At 61.2% G+C, this 25064-nt stretch overlaps 3 protein-coding genes across 4 annotated transcripts; 1 reads left to right on the top strand and 2 right to left on the bottom strand.

Moving 5' to 3' along the window:
• The first annotated feature begins 643 nt into the window (after positions 1-643).
• NRGN (neurogranin) lies at positions 644-9165 on the top strand. Of its 2 annotated transcripts, XM_056114915.1 has the most exons (4): positions 644-860; positions 7541-7767; positions 8217-8234; positions 8432-9165. In XM_056114915.1, the coding sequence occupies exons 1-2, from the start codon at positions 846-848 to the stop codon at positions 7760-7762; spliced, it is 237 nt and encodes a 78-aa protein (XP_055970890.1). In that variant the 5' UTR covers positions 644-845; the 3' UTR covers positions 7763-7767; positions 8217-8234; positions 8432-9165. The 2 variants fall into 2 exon arrangements, with proteins under 2 accessions (XP_055970890.1, XP_055970891.1); XM_056114916.1 differs by lacking the exon at positions 8217-8234.
• A 266-nt stretch (positions 9166-9431) lies between these two features.
• Positions 9432-13214, bottom strand: VSIG2 (V-set and immunoglobulin domain containing 2). The gene is made up of 7 exons (XM_056114821.1): positions 13129-13214; positions 12648-12834; positions 12069-12276; positions 11370-11528; positions 10464-10583; positions 10244-10388; positions 9432-9598 (listed from the first exon to the last, which is right to left on the bottom strand). The coding sequence occupies exons 1-7, from the start codon at positions 13212-13214 to the stop codon at positions 9466-9468; spliced, it is 1038 nt and encodes a 345-aa protein (XP_055970796.1). The 3' UTR covers positions 9432-9465.
• Positions 13215-13941: 727 nt separating this feature from the next.
• On the bottom strand, positions 13942-21588 carry ESAM (endothelial cell adhesion molecule). Its single transcript, XM_056115078.1, has 7 exons — positions 21241-21588; positions 18332-18519; positions 17603-17807; positions 17261-17416; positions 15370-15492; positions 14833-14965; positions 13942-14699 (listed from the first exon to the last, which is right to left on the bottom strand). The coding sequence occupies exons 1-7, from the start codon at positions 21308-21310 to the stop codon at positions 14381-14383; spliced, it is 1194 nt and encodes a 397-aa protein (XP_055971053.1). The 5' UTR covers positions 21311-21588; the 3' UTR covers positions 13942-14380.
• Between the last annotated feature and the right edge of the window lie 3476 nt (positions 21589-25064).

The following is a 25064-nucleotide window of genomic DNA, read 5'->3' as shown; positions in this document are numbered from 1 at the left end:
CATAGCTCAGTCCTAGAAATGCAGCCACCTAGGCTGGGCACTGGCTCCTGGGTGCACCCGTGCGTGGGTCTGTCCCGCGTGTGCAGAGGGTCTCGGGTTTGATGGCGAGCTTGGCTGCTCAGTGAAGAAGTACATGTTTTGGTGAGTATCAGATAGGGACATGTGGCGATGGTTTGTGTTGATGCCAGCCCAGCGCCAGCTTGTGTGTCGTCAGCTTTCTCCGTTCTGCAGAGGAGTGAGGATGGGACTTTTCACCACACACCCCGGGGGGCTTCTCTCTCTGCGGGCTGAGGGGGAGGGAGATTCGTTAGAGACCCATGAAGGACTCCGAGCCAAGTGGGGAGCTGGGTGCGTGGTTTTCCGTCTAGGGACAGAGGAGAGGGCTGCTGCGCCCAGATGTGCCCGAGCCCAGGATGTCAGGGGGCCTCGTGCCCGCGCTGGCATGCATCTGCCTGGCAGTCTGCCGCTGCAGGGAGCCGGGGAGGCGGCTTGGGGAGGATGGGGTGTGTAGGAGGACTGGATGGAAGTGTGTGGGAGGAGGGGTTGGAGCGGGAGGAGGAGCGGGGCGGGGCGAGCAGGGGCGGGGCCGCTCGCCACGTGACCCTCCGGCCCCGCCCACCCCGCCGAGGGTGTCTCCTGATTGGCTTCGGGGCCGCAGGGCTCAGGTTACATTCGCGAGCGGAGCGGAGCGCGGGAGAGCGGACCCGAGAGCTGAGCTACAGGTTTGGGGCAGGTCGCGGGGCACTCCAGAAGCCCAGAGCCCCAGAGACCCACTCCCGGCCCCACACAGCCCCGACCCCCGCCGTGCGTCAGTCTCCGCCCCGGCCAAGGATCCCCACGGCAGCATGGATTGCTGTACCGTAAGTTAGAGGGCCGGGGGGCACGGGCACTCCGCTGGGTCTGGGGCGAGGGGTAACCCCGAGCCCCCGCTGGGAGGCGTGAGAGGGATGGGCAAGGAAGCCGAAATCCTCGGAGCAAAAGGGGTGCCTGCTGATCCGTGGGTGGTGGAAGGCGTCCGCCTGACTTGGAAGCGCAAGCAAGGAAAAATGCTCCCCGGCTGGCGGGGGCGTCTGGGCGCCCATCCATCCGCCAGGCGCTCCGGGGTGGACCCGAGCTCGGCGGGGCTCTGCGGCCGCAGAGGGGACTTCTTCCCCGCCCCGCCCCGCACCCCAACGGGGCACGCTGGAAAACGTCGCCGGGAGAAGCCGCGGCGACCCCCTTGCCCATGGGTCCTCGCCCCAGGCTTTTGGCCCGCACCCCCAGCCCCGAACACTGACGCCGCAGCCGGCGGGGGACGGGGGACGAGCGCGGCACGGGGACGGGCAGCCCGTCTGAGCTCTTGGCTTAGGAGTGATGCTGGACCCCCCGAAAAGAACCTGTTCGGGGTGGCGCCGGGGAGGGGCTGGCCCGGCCCCCCAACGCCTTGTGGCGCTGGAGGGGGCTGGGAGAAGTGACCGCGAGGGAGCGGTGCGGGCGCGGAGAGGAAGCGTCTGCGGCTCGTCAGCGCCCACACGCAGACCTGGGGGCGCAGGGGCCTGACGGCAAAGTGGGTTGCTGCTAAGGTGACTGGGGTGTGAAGGCGCCTTCACAGCCGAGCAGCCGTAGGGGAACCGTGCCTTGCCACTGCCGCTGTCTGCTCCCCGCTCCCCATCCCAGAGTTAATGCTGGGAGCAGGGAGCGACTGAGGTCAGCTTTGCGTGCGGAGGCCCCGGGTTCGAGCCTCAGCACCTCGCGGCCACCTCCCTGTCCTCTGAGCACCGCCAGGTAAAGCCGGGCGCCACGAGGAAGCAAAAACAAGAGGAAGGGGCAAGTCATTGGGTTGTTCAGCTTTGATTCCAGTTAACAACAACAGTGCTTGGATGCCGTCTTGTCTACCTGGCTCTCTGTATCACATCACAACAATCCTGGGAGGCAGATGTGATTATTCCCTCCACCTCACACACCTGCAGAGGGGCGTTTGGGGAGGTCAGATGACATACCAAGAAGCTGCATCCCCTCGCCAGCAGGATTCACACCCAGGCCTGGCTGACTCAGGTTGCTGACCTACAGCCTCCCTCTACGTCTTCTTTAAAGGCAGCGTGCCCATAACGGAAAATCGGAAAATCGGGAAACTAAAGGAAAGTCGGGAGGGGGGCGAGGGGGAACTCAGTTATCTTCAGCCCCATCCCCCACCCCCGAGAAAGCTCTGGTCATGTGATCCAGTCTTTTCCATCATCAAGATAATTTGGGGTTGTAATAGCCAAAATGGACCCTTTTGTTTTGTTTTTCTGTTTGTTTGTTTGTTTGTTTTTGCGGGGGAAGGGGAGGGTACGTCCTCCTGTGCTCAGGCCTTACTCCTGGCTCTGCACTCAGGGTCTCTGGTGGAGGGCTCCGGGGACCATATGTGGTGCCAGAGATTGAAGCCTGGTTGGCCACATGTAAGGCAAGCATCTTAACCTGCTATACTATCTCTTCGCCCTCCCTTTTTGCAATGCCAGGCACTGAACCCAAAACCCAGGGCCTTGCATGGGTGAGGGCTCATGCTCTGCCTCATCCCCAGCCAAGAAACAGACTCCTTACTTTACACATATCTTTAATTCTAGCACTTGTTACACGGATCCATTGCAGTATCTGTTCCCTGGCTCTTACCAGCTGTCTAGATGAGGGGAGTGGACTTTTTGGGGGGGAGGAGGACCCACACCTGGCTCTGCACTCAGAAATTATTCCTGGCGAGGCTCAGAAAACCATATGTGATGCCGGGGATTGAACCCAGCTGTGTGCAAGGCAAGTGCCCTCCTCACTGTACTATCTTTCCAGCCCCAAGAAGCGGACTCTTAATGATGGTTCCTGAGATCTGGATCGCTCAGGAATTCTTGTTTGTTTTGTTTGGGGGCCACACCCAGTGATACTCAGGGGTCAGTCCTGGCTCTGTAATGAGGAATTACTCCTGGCAGTGTTCAGGGGACCACATGGGATGCTTGGGATCAAACCCAGGTCAGTCGCATGCAAAGCAACACCCTTCCCGCTGTACTATTGCTCTGACCCCAGGATTATTTTAAATAAAGAAAATGAATGAATGTGGGGATAAGGAATGGGGCAAGCAAAGTATTACAGAGAGGGTAAGAATGGTGGGAAAAGCGAGACAGGAAAGGTCAGCGGAAACTGGTGAGAGAGCTAAGATTTCAGAAAGCCCAGGGCAGAATGTGGCTTGGCCCCACCAGGAGCATCGCAGTATGAGCACCAGGAACTTCGTGTCTGCCCCTAGGCCCTGGTCTGCCCTGGACCGTGCTCTTGAGTGTCAGGAGACAGTGCTGAGCGGCGGGAGGCACTGTTGGAGTGAGGGTCCCTACAGCGGGCAGCTCCTGGTGGAGGGGAGGTGGAGCAAAGGACCGGAGTACCTGCTTTGGTGTGCGTCTCCCACTTTCTGTCCTGCTCTTCCAGGGTCGCCAAGAGACCTGCACACCATTGGGTGTGACCCCCCCCCCATTAAAAAAATAACGCTGAGGTTTTCAGGGCACAAGGCTGAGCAGGAGATCCTCTGCTGCGAGACTGTGGGGAGGCACAAAAGAGGGAGAAGGCGGGGGGGGGGGGGCCTGAAATGGTATAGCCACAACGGGCGTTTGCCTTACATGTGGCTGTCCCAGATTTGATCCCCGGCAGGCCATATGGGTCCCCCAGTCCCATCAGGAGTGATTCCTGAGCACAGCGCCAAGAGTAAGCCCTGAGCCAGGTTGCCACCCTGAAAAGAGGAAGGAAGAGGAAGGAAGAAAAGAGGAAGGAAGGTTGCTAGGGGCTCGGGCAGGGCAGAGCTGGGCCGGGCATCTTCCTACCCCATTCTGAGGGGGCTGGGTCTGTCTGGTGCCCGGAAGAGGGACAGTGCGGCCCGAGCATGAGTCCGCGCCTCCCCTTCCACCTGGATGTCACCTGCTGGCCCTCTGACCTAGCATTTGGGAGACCCCCTTGCCATGCCCTGTTTCCTTCTCCCCTCTTGGGAGGTAGGCATAAACAGGAATGAAAAGAAGCAAATGGGATTTTAATATGGGATTTTGTTGTTGTGTTGTTTTCTGTTTTAAGGGACTACACCCAGCTGTGCTCAGGGCTTCCTCCTGGCAGGGTTCCACATCTGCTGCAGGGGTGAAGCTGAGGTGTGCTGAGTGTAAGACAGGGACCTTCCCCCAGTCTGTCTCTCTGGCCGCATTTTGATTTCTCTTTTCAAAGACAGAGCTGATGATTCCAGCTCTGCAGTTGCTGGTTTATAGAGTCACAGATACGGGACACTCCTGCCTTCACCTAATATGAAGATGAGTATTTGGGAGGGGGCGCTTAATCTTTTGCTCAGTCTACTGTTGACTTGAATGAATGTACAGAATGACCCGCCTGAAGTAGTGGCTCCTGTCAGCCAAGTGACCATGGCGAAGTGATGGGCTGCTACTTGACGGCACAGCTGGTGACTCGGCGCTCTCAAGGGTCCACAGGGCTGAGTGTCCACTGGTACACTAGTAGGCATCAGATTATTGGAACCACACCCAGCAACGCTCAGGGGGTGCTGAAGACTGAACTCGGGGCCTCCTCACGCATGGCAGGCACCAGCAGGCCCTATCCATGGCCCAGCAGGGACCACTCTAAAATCTCTTTGGATTGGGAAGCTGATGGAGACTTCATGGAGGAAAGCGTTAGTTGCAGTTAAAGCCACAGAGACTCCCGATAGCACAGTGGGTGGGACGTTTGTTTGCCTTGCATGCGACTGACCCGGGTACAATACCCCATACAGTCCTCCGACATCACCAGGAGTGATCCTTGAGCACAGAGCCAGGATAAGCTCAATCACAACCAGGTGTGGCCCAAAAAGAAAGGACCGAAGGAAGGGAAGAAGGAAGGGAGGGAGGAAGGGAGGGAGGGAGGAAGGGAGGGAGAGAGAGGAAGGGAGAGAGAGGAAGGAAGGAAGGAAGGAAGGAAGGAAGGAAGGAAGAAGAGGAAGGAAGGAAGGAAGGAAGGAAGGAAGGAAGGAAGGAAGGAAGAAGGGAGGAGGGAGGGAGGGAGTGAGGGAGAAAGGAAGAAAGGAAGGAAGGAAGGGAGGGAGGGAGGAAGGAAGGAAGGAAGGAAGGGAGGGAGGGGAAGAAAGGAAGAAAAAAAGAGAGAAAGAGGAATGGAGACTCTCCAAGATGAAGTGTTATGTCAGGGGTCTTCTCATGCCTTTTCCATCCGCACCCAAGCACACCCCTGCATTCATACAGGGCTCTCCGCAACATCACCAAATCTGGCCTTAGGGGGCACAACCAGGCACCGTGAGCCAGGAGCCCCTCTGGATTTTCTTCACACCCCTCCAGTCCTGCCTATGGCCGGGCCACCCAGCCATCTGCCAGAGGATTCAGAGTGGGAGCAGGAGCTGGGGGGAGCAGCGTGTCGCGTTGGGGGTGGCTTTGCCTCTTGTCCCAGGTTTCCATTCTGGATGCAGCTGGGGTGGGTGGGTGACAGCAGTGGTTGGAGGGAGATAGCCCTTCCTCCAAGCTCAGCCTCCGCGGAGCCCAGGAGAGTTGGGTCAGGAATGGGTTTAGCTTGAAGTACTCCTCTGTTGAGAAGCTTTGTTATTCTCGGAATATCCTGAGAAATGCTTGAGCTCTGAGAACCAGGAACCCCCAAGGGTGTTTTCTGAAGACTGGTGGAGCATCAGTCTCAGAGAGGAGCCACAAGGCCTACAAAAGAAGAAAGTGTATGTCAAGCCTGCGTGCTGCAGGCCTCGTGAGGACTCCCAGCTGAATTTCGGTCCACGTGGGCATCTTGAACAGATTGAGAACTCAGAAGCCCAGGAAATGAAGACCGCCTTGGGGAGCAGAACAAGGGGAAGGTGACTGTGGGCCTGGGCGAGGACCTGGGAGGCAGCCCCAGGCTCCTGGGGCCCAAGCCAGGTGGGGTGTCATCACCTAAGCCCCCTGAGTGCCACCTGTGAATCGTGAGGAGCAAAATGAAAAAAAAGCCACCATTCCCACATCAGACCCTGGGCTTCTTGGCCACAGGAAGCAAAACAGTGAAAGTGTCAAGTCCTCAGACAAAGAATAAGGACAGTTGCCTAGAAGCCAGAGGGTGGGTCAGAGGGCAGCTGTTCTGGGAGATGCTTTTATGCAGGCGCCTGGGGTCAGCTTGCACTGGAAGTAAATGCTCAACCTCCTAAACCTCACCAGGTATGGACCCTCAAATCAAAGACTTAATTTAATCATAAAACAAAGAAAAGGGTATCTTTTCTTTAAAAAAAAAAAGAATATTTTTTCTTTCAAAATGATCGGGCATATGCGAGCACCCATTAGCAAGGGGAGCTCTCCATTGCAGAGATGGGGGTCCATCTCTGAGAGACGCCACTCCCCTCCATTCGCAGTCCTTGAACCTTTCCTTCTGTCACATAGGACAGGCTGTGGGCGGAACAGAATCTGGAGGCTCGGCACTGGTTATTACCAGGCTGAACCCGGTGAAATTGTTTTTACCACTTTGGGTCGACAAAAACAACTATTTCACATCAACTCTTTATTATCTAAAAGAATCATAATAATAGCTTCCATTAATTGAGCAGCTACATTGTGCCAGAAATTCAGGCATATCATGATGTTTATTCTTCCCCCTCAGCCCTTGGAAGCAGATAATTATCATCCTGATTTCAGATGAAGGAGTTGAGATGGAAAGAGATTAGATAACCGCCCAGACCGCCACAGTTAGCAAGATGCAGACACAGGTTTTCTTCCTTTGACGGCCTTTTCTTATCCCTAGAGTAGGTGTTAAAACTAAGCCCTGAGGCTGACAGGCAGGGTTGGGGATCTGGGTTTGGGAACTATCCCAGGCAGGTTCTGAAAAGTCCTATCACTGGCAAGGCATAACGGAGGGTGCCCCCAAAAGGTGCGTCATCAATGGCATTGCCAAAACTATCCAGGATCGTGTCCTACAGACCAGGCTGCCTGCTGGCATGGAAATGTGGCTACGGTGGGGCAGCCTGTCACCTCCCTTATCTGGAAAAGCTTTCTGCTCCCCGGTTAGCTTTCCTTTGTCTTTTGGGGAGTGAAAGCTTCCCGCTGCAGACCACCGGCTCCTAGGGCGTGGGAGAGCCCTAGGGGAAAGGAGAGGGGACGAGGAGGAGGCGGGGTTCAGCCGGTCCTCTCCACACCTGGGCTCATGCCCCGCGGGCCGCGGGAGAGGGGGTGCCAGCGGGATTCCCCGCAGCTGACTGTGCGCCTCCGAACGCCCCTTCCCCGTCTCTGCAGCTGCCCCCAGCCCCAGCTCCACTGGACGCGGAGCCAAGTCGTGCCCGACCCCCCCCCCCCCCACCGGCTCGCCGCAGTCCCGTGCTCCTTCCCAAGCCGAGGCACCCCTTGCCCACCTGACCCCCAGCTTCGCGCCCCTGAGTGCGAGGCACCGAGACGCCCGCGCGTGGCGCCCCAGCCCTCCCCGGCGCCAAGCACCCCGCGTTGCCAGGGGCTCAGTCCCCCCCCCCACCCCAGCTTCTCCCCCGACCCCTTCCTCGCGGGGGACTTGGCTCCGTCACCCCAATCAGTGCCCCCCCTCCGCACCCCGCCCCCAGGAGAGCGCCTGCTCCAAGCCGGACGACGACATCCTGGACATCCCCCTGGACGACCCCGGCGCCAACGCGGCCGCGGCCAAAATCCAGGCGAGTTTCCGGGGCCACATGGCGCGGAAGAAGATCAAGAGCGGGGAGCGCGGCCGGAAGGGCCCGGGGACCGGGGGTCCGGGCGGAGCCGGGGGCGCCCGGGGGGGCGCGGGCGGCGGCCCCAGCGGAGACTAGGCCTGGTGAGCGCGCGAGGCCGGGGCGAGGCTGGGGGGCCCGGGAATCCGAGCCGGGGGTGGGGTCGGGTGGAGGAGGCTGGGATGCCCGGGGAGGGACGGGGGGGGGGGGGAGGGGGGCGGGTGGAGGAGGCTGGAGGTGCCCGGGGGCAGGTGGAGGAGGCTGGGGATGCCCGGGGAGGGACGGGGGCAAGGATGGGGGCCCGGGGGACGGGTAGAGGAGACTGGGGGGGCCCGGGGAGGGACGGGGCAAGGATGGGGGCCCGGGGGCGGGTGGAGGAGGCTGGGGTGCCCTGGGAGGGACGGGGGCAAGGATGGGGGGCCCGGGGAGGGACGGGGTCAAGGATGGGGGGTCAGGGAGAAGCGGGTGGAGGAGGATGGGGGTGCTCCGGCAAGCTCACCCCGCTGCTCTCTCCACCTCCTCCCACCATAAACCGCCCCGCCCTGGACGGAAGAGCTGAGCATTTTAGAAGGTAATGGACGGAGTTGGAGCTGCGGGGTCCCAGGTGGGAGACGGCCGCGGACCGTGCCCGGGGGTGGCTTTGGATCTGAACGCCCGAGGCAGCGGCGGCGACGCCCCGGCGGGGGTGGGGGCTCCCCGGCGTCCCGCTTTTGGGGGTGCGGGGGTGGGTGGCTGGGGAGCAGGTGCTGAGGCTGGCCCACCGCTCAGTTCTCTAGGAGAGATGGATGCCGCGTCCCCTTCGCAGTGACGAGACTTCCCCGCCGTGTTCGTGACCTTCCTTCCACCGCCCCGCAGCTTCAGGAGCCCGCCCTGCGCCCCCGGAGACCCCCGCTCCCAGGCAGGCTCCGTCCCGGAGTCTCCGCCCGCGCCCGTTGAGTTGGTCCCGCGCTCTTCCTCCCACCTGGCCCGAACCCGCGCCCGCCCGACTCTCTCCTCTCTGGCTTCTCGTCCTCTCTCCCCCAGCATGCAGCTCCGCCCTGGGCCGCCGGCCCGCGTGGCCCGAATATTATCGCTTCTTGTCTTTTTCTTTTTCTCTTTTCTTTTGATCCCCCCTTCCCAGTCCTTGCGTTCTGCGCGCCGCTGAAGGGAGCGCCCGGCGTCTCCGTGCTGTTCCCGCCCCAGCCCTTCGGATCTGGGGCGCGGAGTGAAGAAGGGAAGCGGGTTTTTCCCGCTCCGATCGGAAGGCAAGCCCCTGTTCCACCCCTCCCAGCTCCGCGCCTGCCTGTATCCAACCTCCCCCCTCCCCGCAGCGCACCCCGAGAGCCGCCTCTTCGCGCTCCTCCGGTTTATATGCAACGCCCGGGAGGCCCGACGGGAGGAGTTCACCCCGGGCCGGCCTCCCCCGGGCTCCTGGGCTGTGGCCGGAAGGTTTTTTTTTCATCTCGGTGTGTGCATGTGACCGTGCTGGGTTGGAATGTGAACAATAAAGAGGAATGTCCAAGTGTTCCGAGGGTGCTGGAGGGGAGAGAGCTCCAGGGCATCGGCCACGGGCTGGAAGTTTGCCACAAGTCTCACTGGACCCAGCCCCACGGTAGGGGTGGGGAGGGGAGCCCTCAAAGCACCCCCCACCTCACTTGGACCAACCCAGACTCTGGCCAGAGCATGGAGCACCGGCTCCTTATCAGTATTATGTTTGGGGCCGCCTACAAGAACTGGCTGCCTCTGGCAGAAAGGGGGAAACAGTCTGGTGCCGGAAGGCTTTAATTATTTTACATGCCCCACCCCAGGGACTGGGTGTGCAATCACACCACCATGGGGAGCTTGGACTTGGTGGTGGACACGGTGCTGGCTGAGGGGGACCTCTCCAGGAGGCCACGGCTAGAATCAGGCTTGGCAGAAGGACGCTCAGAAATCCCAGGAGCCATAGCATCCTCCCTGAAGAATACAGACGGGGACATGGGTGTGGGGAAGCCTGGAAGTGGCCCGCCCTCTGGCTCATGGGAATCAAGCGTGGGACTCAGCTGGACTCAGTCAAGATTCCAGGCCTCATCACCACCCCCCTTACACACACACACACACACACACACACACACACACACACATTGCTTACGCAGCCAAACTGAGTTGAACAAGTGCCCTGTGATCCCAGGTAAACCCAAGGCCACACTTGAGAACTACTGCATTGATCCCGTATCCAATGCTGCAGCTAACAGCCGCCATGCCCCCTTTCAGCAGCTCATTGCTCAGAACTCAGCTGAGTGCCCAGGGCAAGTCCCACAGAATTTGACTCAGGTGAGTGAATGCCCAGGGCAAATCCCACTCACGGCTTCTCTCCCTTGCAGGTGTTTTATAAACAGGACTTGGAAAACGGGTTGATGAGAGTGAGCGCAGGTGCATGGTCCCCATCACCACACATGGTCTCCCTCACTGTCATTGGATCTCGGGGCTGACCCCCATCCCCCAGTGCCCCAAAGATGTCACATTTGTGTTGTGTAGTGCCAAGGATAAAACCTAGGACCTCACCCGTGCAAGGCAGGGGCCCTCCCCTCCCTGCCCACACCACCCTCACCCCCCGCCCACCTCAGATCACTGCCCACGTATGTTTCCTTGGGCTGCTTCCTCCTGTCTCTCTGGCACCGTATGAGGCAGAACACACCGATGGACAGGAACAACACGGCCAGCAGCACCCCGATCACTGCTCCGGCCACCCGGCCTCCAGAAGGATCTAAGGAGACAGGGTCCTCAGAGCAGCAATGCCACCCCCACCCTCCTCACAGGGCCACCACCCCAGCCCCCCTACCAGTCACGGAGAGGGTCAGATCGCAGGATGCACTGCCCATCTGGTTGGTGGCCATGCAGCGGTAGGTCCCCGAGGAGGCCAGGGAGAGGTTGGAGAGAATGAGCTGGCCGGACACCTCATCTAAACGGCAGAGGAGGCAGCCAGGGGTCAGCCCTGAGCACCATCTCAGGACGGCAGCTTCGCCTCCTCCTGGCAGTCAGGTCCTTCTGGCAGTGGGAAACTGACCAGGAGCAGCCAAGTAGCTTGTCCAAGGAGGCCCAGAGAGGAAGTGGCCAAGCCTGGGCCACCTCTGCTGTCCGCCCTCCTCTCCTCCCTCTCTCTCCACTTGCAGGGGAGAGGGCGGCTGTGGCGTGTGTAGGGGTCAGGAACGGGCAAGGGAATGGGGTGCGGCGTTCCCTGGCTGGTGTCCAGTTGGGGTGTGGCAGACTTGCTGCTGCTATATGCTCCCTGGATAGCTCGAGGCTGACCCAAACGCTTGTCCCCACCATGCACCTGCTTTGCAGGCACACACCCCGAGGTCCACTGGGGGTTGGGGGTGCTTCGGATCAACTAAGGGGGTTATGGGGATTGGGAGAAGTCATTGGCACCAGCCCAGAACAGGGAAAAAAGCAAGGAGCAATTTCCAGTTTCCACCCCTGAAACTGGGGGACGAGGCAAGCCAGTACACACCCTGCTAGCAGGCTCAGAAGTGATTCATGAGTGGCAGAAAATCTCCAAAACATCCCCCCTGGAATAGTCGTGCGGGGCACAAGGGGTACCTCTGCCCTCCACCCGCTTCCAGCTGGGGAACTGTCCCTCATTCCCGTCTCCCCCCATCATGCATCCACAGGCCAGGCCTGTAGAGACGCTGGAGAGGGTGGTACGGAGGAGGTGCTGGCTCCCCGCTTCCCCTGCCCGGGGCCTTACCTTGCACCATGCCGCCGGGGGGAGCCGTGGGAGCAGAGCCCACGTACACCCATTTGTACACAGGCTTGGGGGCTCCCTCGGCAGAGCTGCACCTTAGTGCCACAGCACCTCCCACTGCGGTATCGCCGCTCCGGCTGCACGAGGGGCGGCTCGGGGGCACTGCAAACCCCAGAGGACCATCAGGACCTTCCGACACCTGTTCCTGAACCACTCCAGCCCCCAGAAAGGACCCCCTCTGCCCCCGGCTCCTGCTGGAGATGCCCAGAGCTCAAAAACTTCTTCCGGATCTCAGTTTCCTGCCCTCTGAGCTCACAAAGGGACCGGAAACAGATCTCAGCCCTTCAGATGTCTGAAGCAGCTGTCGGACACTACCTCGAAGTCCTGGATCCCAGCGAACCACCCCCAGCTTCTGGAAGTTTCTTCTTGAGCAGGAGAGCCCCCGCCTTAGTGAGGGGCTACTGACCCAGGAGGGGCAGAATCAGCCCCCCCACCCCGGAGGTTCCCAGAGTGTGACTCAGACGCCTGTGTAAGGGCAGGGCAGGCCCGGGCAGGGCTGGTCAGCAGGCCCCAGAGAGATGTGCTCCCAGGAGGGTGGGGCAGGAGGTGGGGGGAAGGAAATGCTCTCCCCGGGGGTCCCCAGTGAGGCTCCGGGGGTGTTAGAAGGGCCAGGGTGACCCCCAGGCCCTCCGCCTGGCTCACCCAGCACCGTGAAGTTGATCATTCCCAACCCGTTGGTGTCAAAGTCGGGGGGGTTATTCACATGGCAGAGGAAGGTTCCGGTGTCTGAGGGCTGGACGCGACTCAGCTGCAGGCTGGCCACTCCCGCCGTGGGGGGGCTCTGCACCAGCCTGGCTCGCTTCGCCTTGGAGCCCGTGGGGTACAGGTGGCCATTGGTGAAGTAGAGGATCTGGGGGGCAGCAGAGGGCACACAAGTCCTTTCTCGAAAGTGGGCTTGAGGCCACTCCCCTGCATGGCAGCCTGGAGGGTAGCGCTCCCCCCACCAAACCCCCCCCTCTGGGTGGGCACACCGCCCCCCAAAAAAGCCTGGGAGGGCCGGCGTTACCCCCTCACCAGACACCAGAGTGTGGCCTCAAGGCCTCGGGGCTTGGGGCTCGGAACTGAATCTGGAACTGCACTGATGTCAGGAAGGGGGCTAGAGGGGAAGTGCTCTGTGGTGGGAATCTGGAAGGCATGGGAGCCCTCACCCGTCCACACACACTGCCCTCCCCGCACCCAGCCTGGCCCACCACCCCTCCCGGCCGGCGTCCCCTGACTCACGGGCAGAGACTCAGACAGGGGCTGGCCCGGCGGCACAAAGCTCCACTCCAGGGCGAAGTTGTCCCCGACAGACGTGCGGTAGGTGCAGCTCAGCTCGGCCGTGGTGCCCACCGGGGTGCTCAGAGGCTCGGCGGGCACCGTCACCTCCACGGCAAGCGCAGCCACTGGGGGGGCAGGGGCCGGTGACCTGATGTGGGGTCCACCCTGGGCTCCCCCCCCCCAAGAGTTTCTCTCTCCAGCTCAGCCCTTCTCCTGGTCCCTGCAGCTTCCGGGAGAGAGAGGCCCGGGCCTGCCCAGTGTGTGGGCCAAAGGCCCCCACTGGGCGTGCTAGGAGGGTGTGCTTGCCGCAGGGAGAGAGAGAGAGAGACCCCAGGGTGCTGCGGGAGTTGGGGTGCTGTGCTCCACTGTCAGGAGCCCCTCTCCGTCCCTCCCGCCCACCCGGTGCCCTGCCCCCTCACTCCGGCTGCCCTGAGGTGCCCACCCTCGTGAGACCAGTCCCTTCTCACCACTCAGGTGGGCCACGACCAGCAGGAGCCCCCCAAGGAGCGAGCCAGGCAGCAGGGCCATGGTCCTGCCCTCCAGCCGTCAGGTCCGTGGGGGTCTGGGTCCTGGCGAGGGCCTCTACAGGGCTGGGCGCTGGGCAGGAGGAGCCTGGTTATCTCAGAGCAAACAAGGGCAGAGGCCTGGGCTGGCCCTGGGAGCAACACTCCTCCTCCAGGCCTGGGGACGGCACTGGTGAGACCTCCTCCACCGGCCACCTGCCCCCAACTCCCAAGGCTGGGCTGCAGCAACCCCTTGCAGAGTCAAGTTCCTTCCCAGCCCTCCCTGACCTCCCGCCTTCCCTTCTCCTCTCACTGGAGTGGGTGTCTCCATGGAAACTAGCACCTCGCACACAGCGCCCCTGTGCCCCTTGGTGTGCGGGACATAGAGAAGGCAGCAATGAGACAGTGCCCGTGTCCCCTGCCCTGCTTGGCCCAGGACAGGGTGTGTGGGGGGTGGGGTGGGGTGCTTGCTGGCTGCAGGGCATGCTTGTGAAGGCCCTTGTGATCTGGGAGGGGACACGGCCCAGCCAGAGTCACCTCAGCCCCACAGTGCCCCAGTCCTAGCCCCTCAGGATGGGGTGGGGGTGGGGGATTACCCCACAGACTTTGGAACTGTCCAAGCCTGTAAGTCTGAGCGGAGAACCCCCTCATTCCCAGGGAAGGGGCCTCCCTATGCCCATCCTGCGGCTCACCTCACCCCCACCCACCCCGCCCCGCTGAAAACATGCACAGACAAGCACCCCACGTTCCTTACAAACACAGTGCATCTTTATTGAGACTCGCAAAATAAAAACAGAAACACACACATTTCAAGTTAGTTTTAAAAACAGGGTCCCTGCCCTGGCCAAACCTGGCCAAGCCAGCAGGACAGGTTCCCCAGAATTGCAGGGGGCTGGGGAGTGTTAGAGGCTAGTGGTTCGGGGCTGGGAGGGCACACTCCCACGAGGCCCCCTGGATCTCGTGGCTGTCTAGGGGCAGGAAGGGCTTCTTTGCGTGTTCAGGTCCCCTCCCTCTTCCCCACCTTTCAGAAATGCGGGCCCTAACCCACATTCCGTTTTTCTCTAGGAAAGCAAGGTGGGAGGCAGAGGAGCAGGGGCCTGGACGGTGGCCCCCCTCTCAAGAGTCCATGACCAACCCCAAGGGGAAGGGGAGAGATGGCACGTGTCAGCCCGCGAGGGCCCGGCCAGGCCTTCATACCAGAGACCCAGCCTGGCTCTGGGCGGGCACCATGACCGGAACGGCGCCCATGCGGCTCAGCACGGAGGAGGAGATGCCACTCGGGCTGGGGACTGCCAGCTGCCGGTGCACCCCGTCTGTCCCAGGCAACCGCGGGGAGGAGGGCAGGGCCTGGCTGGAGAGGCTGGGGGTGGGGGTCATGGTCCCTAGTCTGGCAGGGCCTGGGGGTGAGCGGAGGGCCCGCGCGGAGGTGACAGATGACAGGGTCCCGTTCTTGGAGATGGTGTCTGAGCCCTTGGGCCATGGCAGGGTCCGGGGGGCTGTGGCGTCCTCCCTGGTCATCAGAGGAGGAGGAAGTGGGGAGTCAGAATCTCAGTTCAATGTTCCCCCCACCTCCACCAGCCACCCCTGGGCATGAAAGAAGTCACAGAAGCCCATCCTCTGGGGGACAGCAGCCAGGCTCTTACTTGATATCGTTGGCCGGCTCCTCTACGCCCTTGGCCTTGCGGTGGCGTTGGAACAGGAGGACCAGCCCGACCAGCAGCGCCAGCCCCAGCAGGGTGCCCACGATGGCCCCTGCCACCACTGCAGCCCCAGGTCCTAGAAAAGCCTGTAGTCAGAGGGGGCACCTGGCCACTCCCTGCCCCTCCAGCCCCACTGCCCCCGGGTCCTGGAAAAGACTGTAGTCAGAGGGGGCACCTGGCCGCTCCCAGTCCCTGCCAATCCCAATGCCCACTGACACCAGGTCCTCTAAAAGTCTGCAGTCAGAGGGGGCACCCGGCCGCTCTCACCCCCCTCCAGCCCTACTGTCTACTGCTGCCTTTCCTGGTCAGGAGAACAAGGCTGCCAGGCAAAAAACAGCCAGTCAACCAACCACCAGGCACTGACCAGGGCGAATGCACAGCTCCTTATGCTGCACTCAAAGTGTGTGGTATCGGCAACTGGCCCCTACCGCCCTGTGATCCCCACCAGCCTTCTCCTGAACTCACTTACCCCTCACTGACCTGTGCTCACTTCCAGGGTCACATTGCATGAGCCGCTGCCCACCTGATTGTGGACCTTGCAGATATAGACACCGGACATGGACGAGGACAGGTTGGAGAGGTTCAAGGAGCCCCTGTAGGCATCTGTGGACACGACACAGCCATCAGTCTGCAGCCCCTATTTCCCCCAACACCCCAAGGTCCTCTTGGAAATTCCGGGGGGCGGGGGGGCTCGGCGGTCTGTTACCAGTGTGGCAGGCCTGCAGCTCTACCTGCCAGCATCCCAGAGCAGGGTGCGGAAGTGAGGCCCACAGAGACCGAAGAGCATTTCCACCCTCCATTTCCGCATGGCTATGTGGAGAGACCCAGGTTGGGCCAGGGAGGATGGGGTCCAGACCAGGCCGCAGGGCCCGGGGACACAATCAGTGCCAGGGCACATGTTCACATGTGCCAGGCACTAGGTTGGACTCCCCACATCACTTCTGAAGAAGGCAGAAAAGGCCACAGGTCTCTAAATAAATGACTTGTCATCCTGGAGCCTCGGTGTGTAGGATGGAAGCAGCCAGACCAGGTTAAGATCTTTCCCCGGGGTTAATTGGAGCCTCAAGTTGGCAGTGAAGAACAGGAGCTGAACTGTTCTCTGTGGCGGGTAAAGGGGCTGGGGGCCCAAAATGTGCTCGGGAGGCCTTGGGGCCCCTCCCAGTGATTCCTGGCCATCCGGCTGGCTGAGAGTCAATGTGAATGTCTGAGGCTGAGATGCAGGTAAGGCCCTGTGGCACTGAGAGTGCCCCATCCCAGCAGTGTGACTGGGGGTGGGGTGGCGAGTGGTGGTGGAGAGGCAGGGGAGGGGCAGGGGGTTCCAGGGCCACACCCATGATGCTGGGAGGGGCCCTCTAACTCCGCACCTGGGATATTCAAGGGACCATGTGATGCCAGGGGTCAAACCAGGGTTGGTCACATGCAAGGCCATGTGCCTTAACCCTTGCACTATCTCCCTGACCCAAGTGTCTTTTGTCACAAAAACGGCCCAGTGGATGGGCTGCAGGGAGAATTCATGGGTTAAGGTGTTTGCCTTGTAATCGCACCAAACCTGGTTTGAACATCTGTACCACACAATGGCCCCAGCATGTCAAAAGTCACCCCTGGGCACAGAGCCAAGGGTAACCCCAGAACCCCACGGGGGGCGACCCAGCACTGTCTCCCGCCCAAGAATGCACAGATAGACAGTAAAAAGAGGAATGAAATGAAAATCTACCACCTACATTCAACGATTGCTGACATTTTGCTGTATTTGTTGCATTATTTTTTTCTGAAACATTTTAAAATAAAGACTTTATCATACATCTCAAAAAAATAAGGGACAGAGCTCCACAGAAGTACAGTACCATTACCGTGCTGTTATTGTGGTGAACAGCTATAACCACTTTCTAAAAGGCCCAGTGCTCCATATTAAATCCTCCCAGGGGCCAGAGGACTAGGATGTGAGGTCAGGCTCCTGTCCTGCATGGAGCTGACTGGTTCCACCCAGGCACTGCATGCATGTGGTCTCCTAAGAACCACCAGGGGTCACTCCTGAGCACAGAGCCAGGAGGAATTCCCAAAACCCCAAAATAAAATCAAACCTTCTAATTGCCCCCTCCCTAACCTTTACCCTGGTGTGTTCAAATCAGGGTCATGGACCAGCAATTTACAAGTGGGGAGGTGAGGTCAAACCCCAAGTGTAGAGACCCCCGCTGACCCAGAGAGCAGATCATGGGGCTCCAGAGCCCAGGGACCCAGCATGGAGCGGGACAGACCCTCCTCGCAGCCCTCCTCCCTTCCCCAGTGAGCCCCTCCCCTCGCATGCACCTCCCACTTGCCCTGCCATCTTGTCCCGCCCTGCCCAGACCACAGTCTCTGGGAATTTCCTCACCTAATATTGGTGGAAAGAAAATCTGGGAGGATGGAGGTGGCCGCATCCACTGGTACTGGGCCGCTGGCTTACTCCTCGGGGACTTGCAGCTCAGGCTCACGTTGGTCCCCACCCGGGGGACACCCACAACACGGCAGGACGGAGGCGCTGGAGGAACTGGGGGAGGGATAGCAGGTTAAAAACCATTTCCAGGACCTGGGGAAGTGGGTCCTAGTGGCTCGAGGGCTTGCTTGGCATTAGGTTCCTGGCACCGCAGGGTCCCCCCAGCACTCCTGGGTGTGACCCCAGACCTAACCATAGCGCACCCAAGGGACTGTCAGTTTCCGGCAGGGGCTCACCCACCCAGCACGCTGAGCTCCAAGGCCTGGCTGTTGGCATGCTCCGTCCTCACTCCTTGTCGGTCTTGCACGTTCACGGAACAGTAGTAGGACCCTGAGTCTCTCTCCTGGAGACTCCGTAGCCGCAGAGACACGTTCTGGGAGGGCATGGAGTAGACCAGGGCCACTCCGTCTTTGCTAACTGTGGCCCCCCGGATGTAGGCCAGCACCTGTTGTGGGCATAACCCCTCCGGGTTACTCCATGAGTGCTCTGTGCCCCCTCCCCACTAATACACCCCCCAGTCCCTTCCCTGCAGCCACCGAGTCCCACCTGACCCAGCTCCCCAGTCACCCCAACTTCCCCTAGGTCCTCTTCCTTCTAGGGGTTCTTGGGACCCCCACTTCCTGGGGTGCTGGGAAAGGTTAGGAACGGGGTGAGGTGGAACCAGTGTGGGGGGGCTGACCCTTGCCCCTCGAGGGGGCAGAAAGGAGGAGCAGGACAGTCATTTGGGAAGAAAAAGAGATGCTGGAATACCGACATGTTTTACTTGCCCTAATCCTTCCCTTCCCTCAACCCCAAATCCTCAACCTCTTCAGGGTACCGGACTTCCAGGGAAAGTTGGGGGGAGGGGAGTCGCTCCTCGGAGATCAGAGCAAAAGGGAACCGACCAGGCCAGCCCTGCCTTCCCCCATTCCTTTCCGACCCCCTGCCTCCCGCACAGCCAGCCCCCCACTGCTCAACGCACTTTCTCACCTGCTTAGCCTCCTTCCCCTGGCGCTGCAGGTACCAGATGGCCGAGAGCATCTCCCAGGGCTGGGACCAGCTGGCCTCCTGCACCACGGAGTACCACGCGGGGAGGACCACCTCCGACCCCTCCACCACCTGCAGTTCCTTGAGGCCCGGTGGCATGTGCACCTGCAGCTGGGCAGACGCGGGCACCACTGCAGGAGAAGGTGGGGAGTGAGAGCCCCCGGGGGGTGCCCTGGGAGCGGGAGAAGGGGGCGGCGTCTCTCCCTTGTCCAGCACCACGGAGCCAGGGATGACGCGCTTTCAATGGGGTCAGCCCTGAGCGCTACGCCCGGGTGAGTAAGCCCCGCCCACCCTCCAAAGAGTCTCCAGTGCTGATCGTGCCCCGACTCGGCGCTGCGGTCTTGGGGACACATTTCTAACCGTTCATTTGCTTCCAGAGTCGCACACTGCTGGGCACCAAGGAGTAGGGGGCGGCGGGGGTGGGGGGGAGAGGGCAGATCCACCCCGCGGATGGCACGGGCAGGGTTCGGGCTTTAGGGCACACATCAGTTGTGTCCATCATCTGCTGCCCTCAACCCCCCCCCCACCTGCAGGACGACGGCCAACAGCCCCCCACTCCGCCCTGCAGGGCTAACCTTGCTTCCCCCTACCCCCCACTGCGAGAACGTCCCCGTCCCCACCCGTAACCCCCGCGCAGGGTAGGACTGGAAACCAGAATGCTCGCACCGGCCCTGCGGGAGTCCGATCGTACTGGCGGGTGCCGTGAGGTGGCGGGCAGGGGTTGGGGCCGCGGGTTTCCAGGGCTGGTGCGGGCGGGAGGGAGGGAGTTTTCCAGGGCTGGGCCGTGGGTTTCCAGGGCTGGGGTGCAGGTTCCCCGGCCTGGCCTCCGCCCCCGGGCCAGAGCACCAGCCGTTCAGACACTCATTCGGCCCTGCCGGGAAGCAGGGGGACCACGAGGCTCGGCCTGGCGGACAGTCACCCCGACGGCTGCGCCGATGCGCGCCGGGCCTGGCGCTCAGCTCCGCGCCCCGGTACTGCGCGGGGTCCGCGAGGGCCACGGGCCTCTGCGCCCCGCAAAAGCCGGCTGGAGCCTCTGCGGCCGGCCGGGACCGCGACAGGATGCCGCCACCCCCACCGCTTCCCGGCGGCACGTCCTCAGCATCCCCCCCCACCCGTTCCTTGGCCTCCGCAGCACCCCTTCCCATTTCCTGGCGGTCCCTGCGGCCCGGGCAGGAAACTTGTGCCCGGTGATAAGCCCGAAGACAATGACGGGGGAGAGGGGGGAGGGAGGGCGGCGCTGAAACAACTTCAGCCTCAAGGAGCCCCAGGACGCCCGATCCAGAACCTGGAAGCTAGGGGGCCGGACCGCGGTTCTCCGCCTTCCTGCCGGACACCTGGGGCCACCAGGAGCAGTGGGGGAACGTTCCAACCAGGAGGGGTGCCAACGTCCTTCACTCAGGGACCCCCATGGGCCGTACTTCTCCGGCGGGGTCTTGGACGGTTCCCCTTAGAGGGTGGAGTCTGGGCAAGTGTTACCCAGCCCCAGGGGCGCCTGCGGATAGGAAGCCCCTCCCCCAAGCCCGAGTGTGGCTGGGTCCGGGAGCGGACAGGGCCCGAGAAGGTCCCCGTGCGCGCACTCGGAGCGCCAGGCGCAGGCCGGGACGGAAAGCGGCTTCTCCCCAGGGCTACTATTTTTAGTCTCCCGCGCGCTGAGAAATTCCCCCCTCGGGCTTCTCACGCCCCAGGGGCAGCGGCCTGCACCACCCCAGAGAGCCAGAGGGGCCTCCACAGTCCAAGGGACAGACCCTAGCCCGGTCCTTGGGGTGAACCAGCTGGCCTCCTGCACCACGGAGTACCCCTCACCTGGCAGCGGGAGCCACCTGAGAGCTAGGAACAGCGCCAGATGTGCAGGATGTGAGCAGCCCTGGGCACCCGCCCCACAAGGCCATAGCATGGAGCGGGTGGGCGTGGGGAAGCACCCAAGAGGATGTGAAGAGGGAGCTGTGATTTCGTGGGGTTCTGGAGCAGGGCCCCAGCTCTGGCTCAGAGGGTTGCTCTGGGACCCCAACCCCCCACCCCCCACCCCCACACAGCTAAAGGAGCAGGGGATGGGACTAGCTCAGTCCCCACTCTCATGCTGAACCCCTCTGGCTTCTTCCAGGCTCTCTTTGCCAACTGGATAAGAAACCTTCAGCCTCACCTGGGAACCCTGAGGAGGGAAATGAGAAGGCCTTGGGGATGTCGGGGGAGGGGGAGTGAACCTGCTGACCATTCAGCTCCACATCCACCCTAGACAGCACTGCCCCACTCCTGCCAAAGGCCCTCCTGCTAATTCCCTTTGTCCTCTGGCTAGCAATAGGGGGTGGTGGGCCTTGAGTGGTGGGGGGGGTCACAATTCTGTTCTTCAGGCCTTCATATCCTTCCCCCATTTCCTGTGTCCCAAATGACCTCACGGTTGAGCTCCGGGCCCCTCCCTGATTCCTTGGCAGGAAGCAGGAGGAGAATCTGGGCTGGGAAACCGACATGAAGTCCGCATGTCCAGCCTGGGGACAGGGCATGGGAGCGGGGGGGACACTCCTGGTCATCAGTGTGTAGATGGGGAGCCAGGAGGGCCCGAGTTAAGTCCTTAAGCTCTTTAGCCAGTGTCTCATCTAGCGGCTCAGCGCCTGAGCTCTGCGGGCTGGCGGTGGGTGCGGGGTGAAGGATGGTGGGCAGAGATGCCCACCCCACCCGAGCTCCCCACGCTGCTGTCCGGGACATAGCGGGGACAGAGTTCTCAGTAAACACGGATGGCCCCGGGGTGGGGGAGGGCTGAGTCCCAACCCACACTGTTCCCCCCTCCGACAGTGTCCCGAATCTCTCCCTTTCTTCCCACCGTAGTCCCACGCGGCCCAGGTCCGGGGGTCACTCACCAAGCGCGCTCAGTCCCAGGAAGAAACACCGCAGCAAGCTGGTGGCCGCGGTCCGGGGCAGGAAACCCATGGCCCTCCGCTAGCCCGACAGTCGCGGGTGCCAGCGGCTCAGGACGTCCCGAGCGCAGGTGCTGAGGCTGCCTGGCGGCGGGTGCGGCCGCAGGAGCGGGGACACCCGGCGCGTCGGGCGGCTAGCGGCAGAGTCAGTACGTGTGCGTGCCGGTATCGGGTGGGGACCTCCGGGGACAGGGGCGGGGCGTGCGCGGGGCGGAGAGGTGGCCGGGCTCGGACGGGACGCGCGGGCCAGCCGCGGGGTGGCGCTGCCCGGCGGGCTGGGAGCTCCGAGCGGGCGGCCCGCGGGGTCTCGGGGACCCCAGCCAGCGGGGTGGGCATCAGGGACATCCCCAAATCTGGTCTCCGATAGGGCCTCTGACGGGGACTCGAAGCGTGACCTCCGCTGTCCCCCATCCCAGATCCCGCGACCTTCCTGGAGGAGGAAGAGCAGCGCTGCTGGGCCCGGGTCGCAGTCGCTCTGTGAGCCGAAATTCCGGCTTTTCCCAGCCAGAAAACCCACCGAGCCGTCCGGAGGGGCCGCGGGTCCGAGTCAGGAGCCCGCGGATGCGGTCCAGCCCCGACGCTGCCCGGGGAGGATCCCCGCGGGAAGAGCGCATGCCTCGTCCACCGCGACGTCTTGGGGTCCACCGCGACGCCTTGGGGTCGGTCTTGGCAGGTGTAGGATCGTCCTCACATCCAGGAGCTCCGGGGTCTCGATTCTTGTCGTCCGGGCACCAGCAGATCCGGGAAGCTGGAAGGGAAACTGAGTCCGGCGCCCAGCTACGCTGCTCGGGAAAGCGCGGCGTCTGGGGCTCCGCCGGCGGCACTCGACCCCCCTCGACTCCGCGCCGGCCGCTTCCTCCATGGTCCGCTTCTATCCTTTAAGGTCCGGGCCTGGATCCGGGGGGCGAGATTTGCTTAACTGCCCTCCGGGCCGGCGGGCACAGGGCCTCCCGCGCGCCCCCTGGCGGCCCGCTCGGCGAGCGCGCGCACCTGTTCAGTCCCGCGCGCACCTGGCGGATGCTCCGACGACGGCCAGACACTGCATGCCCCGGGCAGTGGCCAATGGTCGCCCATGGCAGAAGGCAGGACCAATTTCTGGCGCTGCTCGCTCGGCGTGGCCAGCACGGGAAGCACAGCTCGGGAAGCACAGCCCGGCCCCTCTGGACTCCCGTGGCTCCGCGCAGCGTGTCCGGGCGCACCTGGGTCTTCTTGGCAGCAACTCAAATACCTGCCATGCAGCGGCTTTGCAAAATGCCGCTCATGCGGACCCTGGAATCTGATATTTGGCAGCTCAGCGGCAGCAGAGGCGACAGGAGGAGGTCACTAACAGGCTCACTACCTCATGCACTTGGAATTGCAGAGTACGCGTATGGTGTGTGTGTGTGTGTGTGTGTCTGAGGGTTTGGTGTTCTTTGTATTGCTATTTCTTGGCTTTATTCTACATTCCTTGAGGGGGGAGGGGACAATGGGCAGTGCCAGGGATCCAACCATGGTCAGCCACATGCAAGGCAAGTACGAGCCTTACCCACTGTACTATCTTTCCAAGGAGACTAGGTTCTGGTAAGTGTCCCTCCTTTATCCCCAGATCAGAGCTAAATCACCTCATGCAGTAACTCTGAAGGTTGTACAGTCTTGGCTGAATCTCAGATCATGTAAGCCGGCAGTCTGTGCTCATCCCCGAGAGCCAAATATGGCACAGCGTCCACTCTCCCTTGTAACTAATTTTTCCTTTAACATGGAAATAAAGCTGCCACTAAGCAGGGCAGTGATGTGCCCACGAGAGGGGCAGACCCAACAAGTCTCAGGGCCCTGAGCAAAAACTTTTCACCTAATCCAACCACTTCTTCCTCCTGACTCTGAGCAGCCAAGGGGTAGAAGTTAGCAGAATGACTCCACTGCTTTGCGGAAGTCTGTGCCAAAAGTGAAAGCCAGACCTCTACCCTGTCACCCCTATGAGGTTCTGGATGTTTCCTTAGATCCTGTTTTCTATTTCTGAGGCAGGAGCTGACATGAATTGCTTACCTGTACAGAAGGAAGAGTCCTGGTGTTTGAGTGTGGGGGAGGAGTCTCAGCTCAAATTCAAGTGCTCAGGGTCATTTTTAAAAAGGGCGGAGTGGAGCAGTAGCAGAACAGGGAGGGCTTTTCCCTTGCATGCTGCAGACCCAGGTTCAATACCAGGCACCCCATATGGTCCCATGAGCCCACCAGGAGTAAGCCCTGAACGCCACCAGGTGTGGCCCAAACATGCACCCCCACAAATTGGGGGATTGTCAAAGCAATAGCACAATGGATTTGCTTTGCACGCGGCCGGGTTCAATCCCTGGCGTTCCATGTGGTGCCCTAAGACCTGCCAGAAGTAATTCCTGAGTGCAGAGCCAGAACAAATCCCTGAGCATTGCCGGGTGTGGCCACAAAATTAAAACAAACCAAAAAAAAAAAAAAAAGCCACGGAGATAGATCAACAGCTAGCGTGCAGTTAGCACACAGGAGGCCTAAGATTAATCCTTGGCATTGCCAGGTGTGACCCCCAAGCGCCCTATAACCCCGGGAGGAACTGTCAAGTGATCTACAAGAAATGCAAGTGGGGGTGAGGGGTTGCTCTGAGCCCAAGGCAAGCGCAGCAGTACAGAGGGGGGACACCAGCAAACAGACTTACATTCTGACTCCCAAGAGGTCAGCACCAAGTGCCTCGCAGGTGGGTCAGCTTCCTGCAAAAAGGAACTGGGCAGTGTCCATGGTCTTTCTGGCAGGGAGCTGGTGAACGATGCTCAGTGCTGGTCCCCCCAGTGGAGGAGTCATTATTACCCACAAAGCCTGGATGGACAAAGGTCAGGTTAGAATTTGTGACCTGGCCAGTGTCCATACCAGGCACGCTGGAGACAGTGAACATCATTAGGGGCGTAGGAGTAGGGGGAAAAGAGCTGGACCTTGGCTAAGATGAGCACCCAAGGTAGGGGCGACTGACCTGCTCTGATCCCTCTCCCCCTCTCCTTCTGCCGGGCTAGGGGCGACTGACCACCCTGATCCCTCTCCCCAGTGAAGCTTTACCTGGGGTTCCGGGGAGACCTATCCAAAGCTGACCCTTGTTGGCATTCGAGGTGCAGAATGTGCTCACAGAGTCCTGACACTTGCAGCACTGCCCAAGCCAGTGCAGCAGAGCCAGGAGGGAGCCCCAGACCCTGTCCTCCACCCCGAAACCTCAGGAGCCCAGAGTGCCCATACTGCAACAAGGTGCAACAACCTGCAGTTTATTTTTTTTTTAATATATATATTTTTTGGTTTTTTGTTTTGCCTTTTGGGTCACATCTGGGGATGCACAGGGGTTACTCCTGGCTTTGCACTCAGGAATTACCCCTGGCAGTGCTCAGGGGACCATATAGGATGCTGGGAATCGAATCCGGGTTGGCTGCTTGCAAGGCAAACGCCTTACCCACTATGCTATTGCTCCAGCACCCCAGTTTATGTTTTTTTTTTTTTTTTTTGGCTACACCCGGCAATGCTCAGGATCCCTCCTGGCGGAGCTCGGAGAATCCTATGTGGTGCCAGGGATCAGACTCAGGCTGGCCACATGCCAGAAGTGCCCTACCCACTGTACCATCTCTCCAGTCCCTGGAGTCAATATAGGTTGCACTGGCACTGGTGGACACCTTCTAGAAGGCTCCTGGGGAGGATGCTGCAGTGGCTGCCGGTGGGCTCAGGGGCTGCACAGGGGGAAGAGCCCTCTCCAAGGTCAGGCTGCCAACCTGGATCACTGGGGGACCACAAGA

Source organism: Sorex fumeus, unplaced genomic scaffold (assembly GCF_029834395.1).
Source record: "Sorex fumeus unplaced genomic scaffold, SorFum_2.1 ptg000028l, whole genome shotgun sequence".
NCBI lineage: Eukaryota > Metazoa > Chordata > Mammalia > Eulipotyphla > Soricidae > Sorex > Sorex fumeus.
This window is presented reverse-complemented; position numbering and strand designations above follow the sequence as displayed.